General features: G+C 31.3%; 4 protein-coding genes across 4 annotated transcripts; all 4 read right to left on the bottom strand.

Annotated features, from left to right (window-relative positions):
• Positions 1 to 1,107: 1,107 nt before the first annotated feature.
• Positions 1,108 to 5,358, bottom strand: LOC655936 (cuticle protein 19.8). Its single transcript, XM_015979734.2, has 5 exons — positions 5,247 to 5,358; positions 4,945 to 5,196; positions 4,648 to 4,893; positions 1,523 to 1,822; positions 1,108 to 1,471 (listed from the first exon to the last, which is right to left on the bottom strand). Exons 1-5 carry the CDS (start codon positions 5,256 to 5,258, stop codon positions 1,217 to 1,219), a joined length of 1,065 nt encoding a protein of 354 aa, XP_015835220.2. The 5' UTR covers positions 5,259 to 5,358; the 3' UTR covers positions 1,108 to 1,216.
• Positions 5,359 to 7,974: 2,616 nt separating this feature from the next.
• On the bottom strand, positions 7,975 to 8,797 carry LOC135265254 (cuticle protein 19-like). The gene is made up of 3 exons (XM_064356660.1): positions 8,662 to 8,797; positions 8,337 to 8,603; positions 7,975 to 8,283 (listed from the first exon to the last, which is right to left on the bottom strand). Exons 1-3 carry the CDS (start codon positions 8,671 to 8,673, stop codon positions 8,053 to 8,055), a joined length of 510 nt encoding a protein of 169 aa, XP_064212730.1. The 5' UTR covers positions 8,674 to 8,797; the 3' UTR covers positions 7,975 to 8,052.
• Positions 8,798 to 10,365: 1,568 nt separating this feature from the next.
• On the bottom strand, positions 10,366 to 11,105 carry LOC107397928 (adult-specific cuticular protein ACP-20). The gene is made up of 3 exons (XM_015979982.2): positions 11,010 to 11,105; positions 10,743 to 10,952; positions 10,366 to 10,681 (listed from the first exon to the last, which is right to left on the bottom strand). The coding sequence occupies exons 1-3, from the start codon at positions 11,019 to 11,021 to the stop codon at positions 10,454 to 10,456; spliced, it is 450 nt and encodes a 149-aa protein (XP_015835468.1). The 5' UTR covers positions 11,022 to 11,105; the 3' UTR covers positions 10,366 to 10,453.
• Positions 11,106 to 13,017: 1,912 nt separating this feature from the next.
• On the bottom strand, positions 13,018 to 14,805 carry LOC107397927 (hornerin-like). The gene is made up of 3 exons (XM_015979981.2): positions 14,719 to 14,805; positions 13,367 to 14,671; positions 13,018 to 13,317 (listed from the first exon to the last, which is right to left on the bottom strand). Exons 1-3 carry the CDS (start codon positions 14,728 to 14,730, stop codon positions 13,087 to 13,089), a joined length of 1,548 nt encoding a protein of 515 aa, XP_015835467.2. The 5' UTR covers positions 14,731 to 14,805; the 3' UTR covers positions 13,018 to 13,086.
• Between the last annotated feature and the right edge of the window lie 555 nt (positions 14,806 to 15,360).

Raw genomic sequence — 15,360 nt, 5'->3', positions numbered from 1 at the left:
AAACTGTTTTATTTTAATAAATCTTATTGAGACAGGCAAAAAAATTTGCTTTAAGTTTAACTTATGATATTTTTTCAAGGTGCGGGTGATTTTGCTGCTTTTTATTTTACTGATTTTCTAGAAATAGATCTGAAAACTCAACATTTTCTCATTTAACGATTTGTTCGCTTACTAAAATTTCTTGTTTCGTACTTTACTAAAATCCTCATTGTCACGTTGTTTTAGTTGTTTTTAACGCTGTTTCAACAACCTGGAGAATAGAATTTTTTTTAAATTAATAAAATAAATTTAACATGTTCCTACTACTTTTTTTTCACTAAAATCTCTACTTTCATCCCTTGATCTCGTGTTAAAGTCTTTAGGTTTTTCGCTTGATTTAACGTTAAAATCTCCAGTTTTGATCGCTTCAACTGTTTTTTAACGCTGTTGTAGTCCAATTCTGACGATAGAAACTATTTTATTTTAATAAATTTTACCGAAACGGGCAAAACATCTGGTCTAAAGTCTAACTAATCCATTTTACCAAAGTGCGGGTGGTTTAGCTTATTTTTAAGTCGAAATGGTGCAGTATTTAACTGAGTTTTTTGAAACAGGTCTGAAAACTCAGCATGTTCTCCCTTTGACAACGCCATCGTTTACAAAAATGTACTGTTTCGTACTTTAACCTTCAGCTTCGTCGCTTGATCTAACGTTAAAATCTTCAGTGTCTCGTTATTTTAGACGTTTTTAACGCTGTTTCAACAATCTGGAGAATAGAAACTCTTTTAGTTTGATAAAATAAATTGCACGCTTTTCCACTATACTCATTTTTTTACTAAAATCTTCACTTTCATCACTTGATCTGGCGTTGAAGTCTTTAGTTTCGTCGCTTGATCTAACGTTAAAAACTCCAGTTTCGTTTAGGTCTACATAACGCTGTTTACGCTTAATTCAGCCGATTTTCGGAACATGCTGTAAAATTGTTGGTTGCAAAATATTGATTATTGCGTTTTGTGTCTTAGGTTAAAAAGACATTCATATATTAAATATTGTCCTTACTTTTCTTATTCGTAATTGTTTCTTTTTTTTAAGTGTAAATTGTTATTTGTTGAAATTAAAACAAGAACGTATTTTTATGTAATTATTTTATCAAAATAAAACTATACAATATGTAAACTATAAAACAGGGTCAACAAAACAGATGAACGAATGGCAGATGGGATGATTTTTTCATTTCCTAGTGATGAAGGGGGAGGGCGACTAAAGCCTTGGCTACATGTTGAGGATGAGCGGCGTGTCCTTTCCTCTCAACAACAGCATTGAACCCATTGTGCTTATCAGCGGTGTAGTGGACGGTCAAAATGGTACCATCGGGTTCATGGAGGGAGTATTCACCCTTGACAACATCCCCATCACGGGTTTCATGTTGTTGTTTAATGTCACCAGTGTGGTGGTCCTCAACACCGTATTTGAATTCGTATTTAGGGTGGGCCTAAATTTTCAAATTAAAAAAAAGTCAATTACATTATTAGTTAGTGCTTACATAATGATGGTCTTCATGATGGATGGGGGCGGCATGCACGGCGTGTACCACGGGGGCGGCGTGGACTACAGGAAGGGCATGGACAACGGGGGCGGCGTGCACCACCGGGACGTGGTGGACGGGGGCGGCATGGACGGCCACAAGGGGGGTGTGGTGGTAGGTGTGCTGTTGTTTGACGGTGTAGGAGGCGGTAGGGCCGTGGTGGTACTGGGGGGCGGCGCTGACGAAAGCCACCAAAGCGGCAAAGCTCACGATTTTCGAGTACATATTGTTACGCTTGAATGCTTTGATTCGAACTGATTAAACAATATCGGTTCGGGTTTATATACTTTACAGATTTGCGAAGACAATTATGTAATTAATGTGACAAGGCGTATTCGTTCCGACATACGACACGCGTGCGTTCCTGAAATTATTTTACATAATATGATTGATTAATGTGTGCTGAAAAAATGAATGGTGGTGACCCGGTTGGGACAATTCGGGGGCACCTACACTCGGAAATTTCACTTTTACGTTTAATTAAGTGTTGTGGCGGATTTATCGAATGTTTTACGCGAAGAATGGAATTTTTCGGTTCCTTATTATTGTGAAAGAATCGAGCGATTTATGCAGATTTTCATAATTATCAGGTTTATGTCCGACTTTTAATGAGCATATTGCAAAAGTAAGAAAAAATGGTTAACTACAGATGTCTTGAGAAATATTGTTTTGAGGCCCAGAAACTTATGTTCACTAGAAAATATGTAATACTGTTTTAAAATAATGACTTGTTTTTCAGGTATTTGATTTTTATTTTTGACCAAATTTTCAATTTCTTCTTGTATTAAATGTGTTAAATAACTGTGTGTAAATTTTTTAAACGGTTATAGTCTTTGCTTTTTAAATTGTAAAATCCTGTTTCTCTATTTAACAGCATATGTTTCATGTGTAGCAATTAATTATAATTATCTGGCAGACCATGAAAAAGCTAGAAGCGCAATTATTATCTATCTGAAATTTTGTCAAAAGTAAGCCGAAAAATTACTAAGTTTAGACATTTTAATATTATCTTTGACTTGTTTCTACTTTTTGCAACGTTATTTTAGTAAAGAAGGTTATTCGTTCACAAAATTTTGTTAAAGATTGGTTAAAGAATACCTACTACCTACATAAGGCAAAAATATCATATTTTTAGAGTGTTTTTGATATAGTTATTTATTTTATTCGAGCGTAAACGGTAAAAAGGCATTTTATCCACTGATTACTTTATGATAAAACGAATTTTATCGTCTAGAGAAATATGGTTTTCAACCTTTGTCATTTTTCTGGTTTTAACATTGTTTTCATAGCAAAATTTTTCAAAATTTTATTATTGTCAATCAAAATAACTCAGTAATTCAGCTGAAATAATGGACGATGGACTTAAATTTTGTATTGTGCAAGACGATAAAATTAACAATTATCTTCTCGTGGGTTTCAGACTGAAACCGCTCTCTAAAATAAAATCAAATTTTATCGTCTTGTTTAATAAATAACTACTTTTTGAGAGGTTTTGCTAAACCAAGTCGAGAAATCAATCCTCAAGTTGGTTAAACACATGGTTTTTGCTTCATTCGGATGTTCATAAGTTTTTTTTTAGCTTTTAAACGCAAGAATTTCCGGAAATTTCGTGAAAAATACACTAAAATATTTAAGAGTTGTTCCTCAGACTGGAAAAATTTAAGTTATGTGATTGGTTCTTCGTTTTCATAAATTCTATGAATTCAATAAAAAATGCTTTCAAAATATGAAGACGAAAAAAAGACAACAAGAATTAGAAAACAACACCACAAAATATTATCATACAAATTTTAATTTTTTTTTATTAAACAAAGTTGTGAAGTAAAAATTTTGGTAATAAAGTATTGACAATAGCTCATATATTGTTTTTTTTTTCGTTAACAAATTATGATTGTGTTCTTATGTTGATAGTTTGTCAAATTTTGAAGACACTTTTATCCCTTTACAACGGTATTAGCGAATGCCTAGAGTCAGTCTAATAACAATAATAATAATAATAATAATAATAATGATAATAATAATAATAATAATAATAATAATAATAATAATAATAATAATAATAATAATAATAATAAAATTAAATCTGAAGCATTTTAAAGATTACCTCTAAGCAATTTGATTTTGGTACCTTTTTAAATTTTGTTATGAGACCAGCTTCAAATTTGCATGTTCGATGTTGCTATCAAATTTTTCTTTAATTTGAGATACGTTAGAAAAAAGATTTTATGACTTACATTCTGAAAAAACAATTACTTTTTCAATTTTATTAGCAAAAGTTATCCACTTTTTATTATAATAATAAGAAAAATTTCGTGATCCTGATTCAGCTGCTAAAATTTTACAACTTTTCAGAAAACGTTTATTATTTATAATTTACTAACAACATTAATTTGTCTAATAAAACAAAATTTTGTTTACAAAATTTTTAATTTATCATCTTATTAAAAGATAGGTTCTTTGAATCTTTCAGTTTTTTTTCTTTTTTCACTTTTCCTTCGCAGTTAAATTAAAAGATTTACAGTAGTTATTAGGCATTACACATTACTCTTACACATTAACAATTTTTTAATTAGACAAACAGACAACGCTACCTAAAGTGTGTAAATACCTAAGTAAAACACATTATTAGGTATTATTGAGATTTATTAAGTTTATAAAAAATCATGAGAATCTTCAAAGTAAGGCTTTCAAACATAACTTGGGTTAATAAATCGAGACCATTTCAACCGATAACTTTTTACTTAGACTCTATTTGTAATAATAAAATAATAAAATATGCTTTTAAAAACAATATGATCGTTTTTTTCTAAATTATAATTTATAAAGAATCCAAAGAACGAGAAAACCCATTTATTTTCCTCAATTTCTTGGAAATTCGCTTCGAAAAGTCTCGACCAGCATTGTGAACAAGATCATAATTTTTGTGCAATTTATTAAATAATCTTGAAATTGTTGGTTGGTTTTTATTTTAATGACCTAATTATTATTTATTAAGGTGGTCACAAATAAAATTCAGAAGTCGTACAAAAATAAATTTTATTTATTTAAAACAATAAATACATGTTTAAGACCTTCAACAATTAATAATGATGAACGGGAGCAAGAACTTTAACATGTTGAGGATGAGCGGCGTCTCCTTTCCTTTCAACGACGGCATTGAACCCATTGTGATGGTCAGCGGTGTAGTGAACGGTCAAAATGGTACCATCGGGTTCATGGAGGGAGTATTCACCCTTGACAACATCCCCATCACGGGTTTCGTGCTGTTGTTTGATATCACCAGTGTGGTGGTCTTCAACACCGTATTTGAATTCGTATTTAGGGTGGGCCTAAATTTTCAAATTAAAAAAAAATCAATTACATTATTAGTTGGTGCTTACATAATGATGGTCTTCATGATGGATGGGGGCGGCATGCACGGCGTGTACCACGGGGGCGGCATGCACAGCGTGTACTACGGGGGCGGCATGCACAGCGTGTACTACTGGGGCGGCGTGCACGGCGGCAAGAACGGGGGCGGCGTGTCCAAGGGTGTGGTGCTGGGTGAGGGAAGAATAAGAGGAGGCATGGCCGTGGTGGTAATCCTGAGGGGCGGCAGAAACCACCACCAACAAACTAATGGCACACAAAACCTGAAAATTTATTTGTAGTTTTTGTAATTATGTTAATTATTTGGTCGTACTTTAGCGAACATTTTGTTGTTTCTGTTGAATGGTTCAACTTGTTCTGACTTTGGTACGTTTTGGTACGGTCTTATATACCTACACGAATTATTGTCCGGAGTGATAATATGGTTATATAATTTTTCGGCTCGAGAAAGGAACGATTGGTCAAGAGCGCAATTGAGACACTTTACTGAATTAATTAAACCCTTATTTTTGGGCACCTAATTAATTGAGATAAAATGTAGATTTAAGCAGCGGGTGTGCTCCGAAACACGATCGTTTTATAATATTGAGTGATTGATTGACAATTAGTGAAAAAAATATTGAAAGATAAAGTGTTAGCGCAATTGGTGCGGCTGGCCTGCAGCTCTAATTTCACTTTTTAGGTTTGTTGGATAATTAATTGAAAGGGAAAAATGCACAGTGGGAAAAAATGAGGAATTTTGGTGTTGTGACAGTGCGTGCAATGAGAAATTTTAATTTGCAAATTGCTGTTTGCATTATTATTTTGTAGCCTCTAGCTACGTATGTCTAAATTTCAATTTAATTTCATATTGGAGCAGTTGGGACGCTTTTTTCGTGGAATTTAATAACAAAAAAGAAGAAAACAATCAATAATAATCTTTCAATTAATTACAATGTATTAACTATTTATCACATAACAAAAACGCGACGTAAACAAAGTTCTTAGTTTGGACTATCAATAAATTTTCAAGAGAAAATGGAGCATTTGTTATACCTACGTATTTAATATAATATGATTTATGTTTACTATGAAATTTTTTATTTAATCGTTTAAAAAATTCACCTAAGGAAACAAATAATTTCAAAATGCAGATAAAATACGTTGATGAAACGTAATAAAATGGCTAGCTTTTTTTGGAGATAATGTTTCTATAAAATTTTAATTTCGGTTTAGAAACGTTTTGTCTTTGGAATTTTACAATCTTAGAATTAATTTACTTCGGAAAATCTATCTTCAGATGCATTTTCTGATGTTTCCAGTGTTTTTTAATAATTCTGTGCCTTTTTGGAGGACTGAAAATTCATCAAAAAAAAAATTGAGTCATCGTCTATCCAAAAAAATTCTATCAAGGTATAGCCTCAGGGAACTTCAGTGTTTTACTTTTTTATCGATAAAAACTTTATTTTTTAAGGTGGAAAATATGGATGAATGGCCTATTAAAGATTTTTTTTCCATCATGTTGTAGAATATACCAATAGAAATTTTTCACTTTTCTGATGTAAAATTCTCTCAGAAATTCAAATCTGTTATTGTTTTCTGTCTACGAGCAATAGTTTTGAATAAACAGATCAAAATTCAGCACTTTGAGAAAAAATCTATTGATGGGAGGTCTATTCAAAAAAAATCTATCAAGGTATAGCTTCAGGGAACTTAAGGTGTTTTACTTTTCTAATGTAAATTTATCTCGGAATTTCAAATCTGAAGTTAGTTTTCATCTAACACTAACAGTTTTTTAAATATCGATGAAAACTGGCCTAAATATCGATGGCCTATTAAAGACTTTTTTCCATGAAGATATAAAAAATAATAATTGATATTTTTCATTTTTCTTATGTAAAATTATCTCAGAATTTTAAACCTGTTTTCATTTTCCACCTTGGAGTAATAGATATTGAGAAATCGATCAAAACTCAGCACTTGACCCAAAACTTTCGATAGCTCAAAAAATCCATCAAGGTATACCAATGTTTTACTTTTTTTTAACATGATTTCTTTTCAAATGGTTTACAGCATCGTTAGAGTCTCTACAAAATTTTAATTTTGAGCTTGATACTTTTGATCTACGTAGATCACATCTGTGCTCAGATTTTGTATCTGAAAATAAAAAGTAACAATAAAGCCGTTTTTTAATAACTTTCTGATTATTATTTTCAATATTGCTTCTTGATCGTATGTCGAACTCTTTACAGAAAAACAGTTAAGTTAAGTAAACACATTTATTTTATTTTTATTTTGTTAAAATTTGTTCTCTCTGAGCATAATTTTTGTTATTTTTTATAAATTATAAAAAATTAATAATAAAAATATTTTTTTTGGTCTTAAAACCTTTAATTTTGTAAACTTTGCTGTCTAAAAACTAATTCGCTTGTGAAAACCAGTGATGTTTGTGATGTTTTCAGCGTTTTTTATAATTTTTTGTGTTTTTGGAAGACTGAAGAAACATTAGAAAAATTTTGTGTGTCTTGAATTCTTGTGGAATTTCCAGTTTTTGTATTCTCATTCGTTGCAAAAGTCTCTACATGTTTTAAGTGTGGGCTTTACTACCCTTATTAATTCTAAAATACATCGGTGCCCAGATTTTGCAGACTGAAAATAAAAGAACATAAAACCCATTTTTTTAATTATCTTAACTATATTTTCGGTGTTTTTTATTGATCTTAGGTACTGTACTCATCAGATCCCGTTTCTTTGTCGAACAACAGAGATAAATAAATAATTATTAATTAAGTAAACACGGTCTTAAGACATAATTCTTTTTGTTGAAATTTTCTTACTACTTATTATTTTCGTTTTTTTAATAAATATTATTTTTCAAAATTTGTATTTTCCCTTTACATTTTTTTTGTTTTGCATTTATTGGGAAATTGTTAGCACTGCCTATACTTCGGTTTATTTTATGACATCCTGGAGATGAAAATTTTTTCCTTAGAGGAATAAGGTTTTATTTTGTGTTATGTTTAAGTTATAAAAATTGATATGTGCGGAATAAAACCAGATCATTATTTAAAAAGTTTTATTAAAAAAATAATCTCTTTTACAACAAATAAATAAAATCATGTCGGTATTTGGCACAAAATTTAGTGGTGGTGAGAATATTGCGGATGGGCGGCATGTCCTTGCCTTTGAACCACAGCATTGAACCCAGTTTTCTTGGAAGCAGTGTAGTGAACCACCAAGATGGTACCATCGGGTTCATGGAGGGAGTAAGAACCCTTGACTACGTCCCCATCTCTGGTCTCTTCATGCGATTTGATATCGCCAGTGTGCTTATCTTCAACTCCGTATTTGAATTGGTATTTAGGGTGGGCCTAAGTACAATAATTTAATAAAAATCTTATTGAATAAAAAAGTGTGTACTTACATAATGGTGCTCTTCGTGATGGCTTGGGGCACTGTGTACAAGAACCGGAGCAGCGTGGCCTAGAGACAGTCCTTGCGATCCTTGAGAGTAGGAAATGTACGAGGATCCGGTTGATCCTCCGGAAGATCCTCCGTAACTGCCAAGTCCTTGAAGACTTGAACTTCCGCCAAGGCCTCCGGAGTGCCCTTGTGTGTAGGAAATGTAGGAATTGGCGTGTCCGTGGCTTTGGGCCTGGACATAGACGGCCAAAAGGGCAACAGCCAAAATCTACAATTCAAATAATATTAACAATTTTGATTATTAATTTTTTCAATTATTTCATTACTTTAGAAAACATGTTGATATTGGAAATGTCGGAATGAACTGACTCGACAAAATTCGCGACAGTCTTTTATACGGTAAAAATGCAAACATTCACTCAGTCACTGTTCGGTTTTTAGATAAGTGAAAATTATGCAACGGTCGTGAATACAAATTTGGGCGATTGAAAGGGAGAGTGCGAAAGCCCAAAATTTTATGTAATGGTCAACAGACCAAATTTTAATTAAAAAAGTACGTGACCCTCTTTTCAAATTATTATAACAGGGAATGAAATACATTTAAAAAATTAATTCAGCTTTATTAGAGAGAAAAAATTCAATATCTATTAATTTTTAATATTGCTGAACTAAAACAGAGATCTAAGAAAACATTCAGAGCAATGACAATGTCAGTTCGCATTTAATTTGTTGTTTTAGGAATGCAAATTAAATAAGAACCTAAAAATAATAATTCTTTAGAATAGTTTCGACTCGCTTTGTATAAATCGGCCCTTAACCTTTTTTTCTTTATTTGATCTTTTTTTGTAATCTATTTTGTAAACTTCTGTTTGTAGTTAAGTTTTTGATAGATTTCCTATTTCAAAATTAATTGTTATTAACGTAAATGTCAGTCAGCTAAAAGTATATTTCTTCTATATCTCTAAAATTAATAAGAACATAGAAATTAACTTTTGCTATTAAATACGGTATGTTTTTCCGAATTTTTCTACAGTTCCTTATAGGTAATCAAAATTAATTACCAAATTAATAGTATTAAGTTGCTACTCAGAAAATATTAATACTTGTGTCACATTCTTAAACAAACAATGGCTTAAATGTTGTTTTGTGCAAAAAATATGTAAAACAAATTGGTCTAGCTTCAAACAATAATAATTAAATAACAATTAAAAATTCTAACAGAGTTCCTTTGGGGCTAGCATTTTTTGCAAAATTTCGATTTTTTGAAACACTTTAAGTGCCGGTTTATAAAAAACTTTATTAAATTTTAATTCGTTGTTAAAAGTTAACTACGCGAATAAACAGATTAAATTAATGACGCTTCTGTAAACCGGCTCCTAGACTGTTTTCTTAATCTCATTTAGAGCCTTTTTGTAGTCCATTTAATTGCAACCTTTAATTCACTGTTAATGTGATGTTCGAAGTGTTTCCCAAGAAAAACTTGACATTTCAAAAAGTTATGAATGTTTTTTTTCAAAAAATAAACTCCAAACGAGAACTTAAATCTCAAAATTTTAATTTGCTTTTTTGTTACTGGCTTTTGTCCGTCCTTCCATTCTTCAAGTTTTATTTTATTTAATTTATTTTAATTAAATTTAGATAGACAATTTTTAAATAATATTTAAAGAAAGGTAATTTTTCCTAAAATCTCGGGTTTTTAAATATAAGAAATATAAATAAAGAAACTATTTTTAAGGACATTATTTTCTGTTGAAACCTGAAACACCTGAATTGTTTCTTTCATATTTCATTCAAATTTTTTAATTTAAAAATTAACCTAAGTATGTTTTTTAGCCAAACTGAGCACATTTTTTTATTTTGTAGTAAAAATAAAACAGTTCATTTTGCTGTGTTTTTAAATTGAATTTCACGAATATTTTTATTTTTTTTATTATTTTATTTTTTTTATTGTGCGACGTCGATTCTTGTATTGCAAACGTAGATATAAAACGCTCCACGAAATGGTAAGTTTGTAAATAATAAAAATATACTATTTTTTAGCATTTTATTAGAAAAATAAATCTCATTTCATTACAAAACTAAATAATATTGTCAAATTATGGCATCAGAAGTCTTCATTTAGTGGTGAGAGTGTTGTGGGTGGGCGGCATGTCCTTGCCTTTGAACCACAGCATTGAACCCAGTCTTCTTGGAGGCAGTGTAGTGAACCACTAAGATGGTACCATCGGGTTCATGGAGGGAGTAGGAACCCTTGACTACGTCCCCATCTCTGGTCTCTTCATGCGACTTGATATCGCCAGTATGTTTGTCTTCAACTCCGTATTTGAACTGGTATTTAGGGTGGGCCTAAATACAATATTTTAATATTTTAATAAAAATGTTAATGAATCAAAAAGTGTGTACTTACGTAGTGGTGCTCTTCGTGATGGCTTGGGGCACTGTGTACAAGAACCGGAGCGGCGTGGCTTAGAGTTAAACCGGAAGATCCTCCGAAACTACCAAGTCCGGAACTTAAACCTTCGGAGTGTCCTTGAGTGTAGGAGATGTACGAATTGGCGTGTCCGTGGTGGTGTCCTTGGGCTTGGACGTACGCAGCCAAGAGAACAAATCCGAAAACCTGCAATTGTGTGCATTTAATTAAAATTGTTTTTATGTTTTTTTTTTTAAATAATACTTTAGTGAACATGTTTTTGATTGTGAGGAATGTTTTGGAATGATTTACACAGTGTCTAAAGTGTCTTTTATACTTGTCAAATAATACATTCACTGACAAAATTTAGATAATATAAAAATTATATAATGGTGGCTATGCGGATTCGGTAGTCGTATTTATGTAATAATCATAAAACACGCAAATATGGAGCACGTTGGGAAAAAACAGTTAACATAATTAAACGGAATTCGGATATTTTAATAAATTAAGTTGTTAGAATAAACTAATTTATAACTAATTGCTTCATCTGAATGTGTTTTACTTTTAGTTGAGCATTTGTTTGCTATGAAAAAACTTAAATAGATTATAAAATTCATTTAAAATCTTAAGATGTCTACTAATAAGACGTAAAATATAAATCAAATAATTCCAGAAGTTTTGACAAAAAGCATTTTTTTTGCTCGAAGATATTTGTATCCTAATTTTCTCAGAAGTAGAATTTTCATATATAAAATTATACGAATTATAGACCAAATAAAATTAAGTAAATAAATAAAAAATAATAAATTCATCTTGCACGGTAATTGTTTGGTTATAGATATCCTAAACAATTGAAAAGATTTCTGATGGAAGAATTTTATATTTTTGAATTTGTATTGGAATTATTATTGCTTAAATTATAGGTTAATTTATGCTATAAATTAATTGTAAAATCTTTTTTTACTTATTTATAAGTATAAATTGTAACCATACTATCAGGTCTTTTGCACAATAGAAAAGCTTAGCTTTTACAAACCTACCTGTTTCAAAACTATAAAAAAATATTTATATAATTATATAAAATTTGCTGTTATAAATTATTCATGCGCTTCAAAAAAATAATAGCTAATGTAATTTATACTTTAAAAAAATAATTTCGTAAAATGCGACGTTGATGTTTTTATGGTTTTGAAATATCCAATATTTATTTAAAGGGTTTGAGTGTAAATCGGACGTTTTATTTCAAGTTGAATACAACATTTTTTCTTTGAATTAGACTCAACAAGGCTTAAAATTGCTTTAAATCTATCAAAAATAATGTGACCTTTTGCGTTGAAAAATACCAAACAGTTGTCAATACTTTCTTACACAGGAGAAAAACCGTATATTTTGAAACTGTCGAAAAATAACATAATTTGGTAAAATGCCACGTTGTTTTTTTAGTTTTCAAACAGCTAATCTTTTGTTTGAGTTAACTGAATTGAAGGTAACATTTTTATTATTATTGAACATTTTTTTTAGCCAATAATTGTACTAATTTACTTATTCTATAAGTCCCAAAAAGTCTCTTTGACTTTAATACAGTTATTAAAATTACTAAATCAGTTAATTTAGATATTGCCACCAAATGTTGAGGTACAGAACAATTTTAATCAACAAAGAAAATACCAAAAAATAATAATTACTCGTATATCTTCTATGGTAATTATTTGACTAAAAATTATATTTTTGATATTTAAAATTATATTTTGGATTTGTCTTGTAATTGTTATTATTTATTAAATCATATGTAAATAAATTAGAATCAAACAACTGCAATTTTACTTATTTATAACAGTATTGTCATAACTTTTGCTTAGTTTTTGTTCGGCAAAGCAGGAAGAAGCTTAGCATTTGTATTTTATTTTGATATTCTGTAAATAAGACAATTTTTTATTTCTTTTTGAACAATAAATTATTTAAATAATTTATGCGTAAAAATTAAATAAAACATTAAAAGATTTTTATTGGGCTTCTTATTTTCAAACTATTGTTGTGTGTTAAATGAGTGTTTTTTTTATGAAATACATAAAGCAGAAATTTATTGTTCTTTCTTTGTTGTTGTGACATCAAAAATTTCGAATAATTTAGGAAATTTTTGCCTAATAAAGAAGCAAATTTGATAAAACTCCTTATTAGTATTTCAATGAAAACGTGCCTATTGACAAATATAATCAATATAATTATACCAGTGTTGAACTTGTCGGTATAGTTAATAAAAAGCGACAAATAATAAAAAAATAAAATTTATTCATTCATAAAAAAGAAATACAACAATACTGCCAGAAAAAATAAAAAACTAGTGGTGAGAAGAGTGTTGAGGATGGGTAGCGTGTCCTTTTCTCTCAACTACGGCATTAAATCCGCTCTTCTTATCAACAGTGTAGTGAACAGTCAAGATGGTACCATCAGGTTCGTGAAGAGAATATTGTCCTTTAACAACATCACCATCGCGGCTTTCTTCATGTTGTTTAATATCTCCGGTGTGTTTATCTTCAACGCCGTATTTAAAGTGGTACTTGGGGTGGGTCTAAGAAATCAAAATTAAAAAAAGGATTTGAAAAGGTTTGATAACTTACGTGGTGTTCCTCGTGGCTGCTGTATTCTTCGCTGCTGGAACCACCACCAAGATTTTCCTGGGTGTGACTAATGTAAGAAGAACCAGAAGATTTTTGGGAGTAAGAACCACCAAGAGAAGAACCGCCAAGACTTCCAGAAGAGTAAGAAGAGTCAAGTGATTGGGAAGAACCACCGAGGGATAATCCTCCAGAACTTCCTTGGCTGTAGGAAATGTACGAAGAACCACTTGATTTACCAGACGAACCTTGACCATAAGAGCCAAAGGACTGAAAAGAACCAACAGATGATCCTCCACTAAGACCTCCTTGGCTGTAAGAACTGTACGAAGAACCACTTGATTTACCAGATGAACCTTGACCATAAGAACCAGAGGACTGAGAAGAACCAAGAGATAAACCTCCAGTTAAGCCTCCTTGGCTGTAAGAACTGTATGAAGAACCGCTCGATTTACCAGAAGAACCTTCGCTGTAGGAACCAAGTGAGGAACCTAGAGACAATCCCTCACTAAGACCTCCTTGACTGTAAGAAACGTAAGAAGAACCACTGGATTTTCCAGATGAAGCTTGACCATAAGACCCATAGGATTGAGAAGAACCATGAGACACTCCTCCAGAAAGGCCTTCTTGACTGTAAGAACTGTAGGATAAACCACTTGATTTACCAGAAGAGGAACCAGATAATTGAGAAGAACCAAGCGATAATCCCTCACTAAGTCCACCTTGACTGTAAGAACTGTAGGATGAACCACTTGATTTACCAGAAGAAGAGCTAGATAATTGAGAAGAACCAAGAGATAATCCCTCACTAAGTCCACCTTGATTGTAAGAAATGTAAGAAGAACCACTGGATTTCCCAGATGAGGCTTGACCGTAAGAACCAGAAGATTGAGAAGAACCAGAGGAACCAGATAATTGAGCAGAGCCAAGAGATAATCCTTCACTGAGGCCTCCTTGACTGTATGAAATGTAAGAAGAACCAGTGGATTTTCCAGAAGAACTTTGAGTAGATTGGGAAGAACCACCAAGGCTTTCTTGGCTGTAAGAATTGTACGAGGAACCACTTGATTGGCCAAGACCTTCAAGAGTTAATCCTTCACTCAAACTTTCGTGGCTGTAGGAACCACTTGATCCTGAAGAACTTCCAAGACCTATGGACGTGTGTAAGGAACTTCCGAGACTTGCGGAAGAACTACCACTGTTACCACTTTTATTTGGAGGAAGATATTTGTAACCACTGAATCCGGAATTCAATTCTTCACCATAAATGGAAGCTTGACAAGCACCAAAAAGTGCCAAAATAAAAATCTGAAAATAATTAAATAATTAATAAATTACAAATCGTAGTTCCTTACTTTTGAAAACATTTCTTCTTTGGTTGTGCTGTTTAGTCTTTATTGATCAAAATATCGCATCGAACTGATTTCAGTCGTTTGCAAAAGTAGCTTTTATACTTGTATAATTTTTACGTTCACTCAGCGTTCTAATAATTTAGATAATATAATTATTTAATTGATAAGAATTGCGTAAGAGTGGTGTGTGGACCCAAAGGTGGTGAAAAGGAAAAGAAAAAAGAGGGTTTTACGTAACTTTCGGACACTTAATGTAGTGAAAAATATTCCGTACTGTTCTTAATTGATCAAGGTCAATGTCAGTGAAACTATGGCATAATAAACACATCAATTAAGTTTAAGCACCGGAGACAAAAAATTATTACGTTGGAGTGCAAAAGATGCCTTGCTTTCCCGAAATAAAATTCCGTCGCTAGCAAACTGTGTACAAAATATTTTTTAATTATTCTAATATTTTAATTAATCGTCAGAGATAATAATGAAAGCTAGAATTTTATGATTTTTTTTATCGAATTTTGTAAATCTATAATTGGTATACTCGTAAAATCTTTTTTCATTTTGGACCTCAAACAAATACAAACAGAGAAGTCTTTTATAAATCTCTTTAAACTACAAGTTGTACATATTGATTTTTTTTAATTATAT

Source organism: Tribolium castaneum, chromosome 5 (assembly GCF_031307605.1).
Source record: "Tribolium castaneum strain GA2 chromosome 5, icTriCast1.1, whole genome shotgun sequence".
In the NCBI taxonomy this organism is placed as follows: domain Eukaryota; kingdom Metazoa; phylum Arthropoda; class Insecta; order Coleoptera; family Tenebrionidae; genus Tribolium; species Tribolium castaneum.
This window is presented reverse-complemented; position numbering and strand designations above follow the sequence as displayed.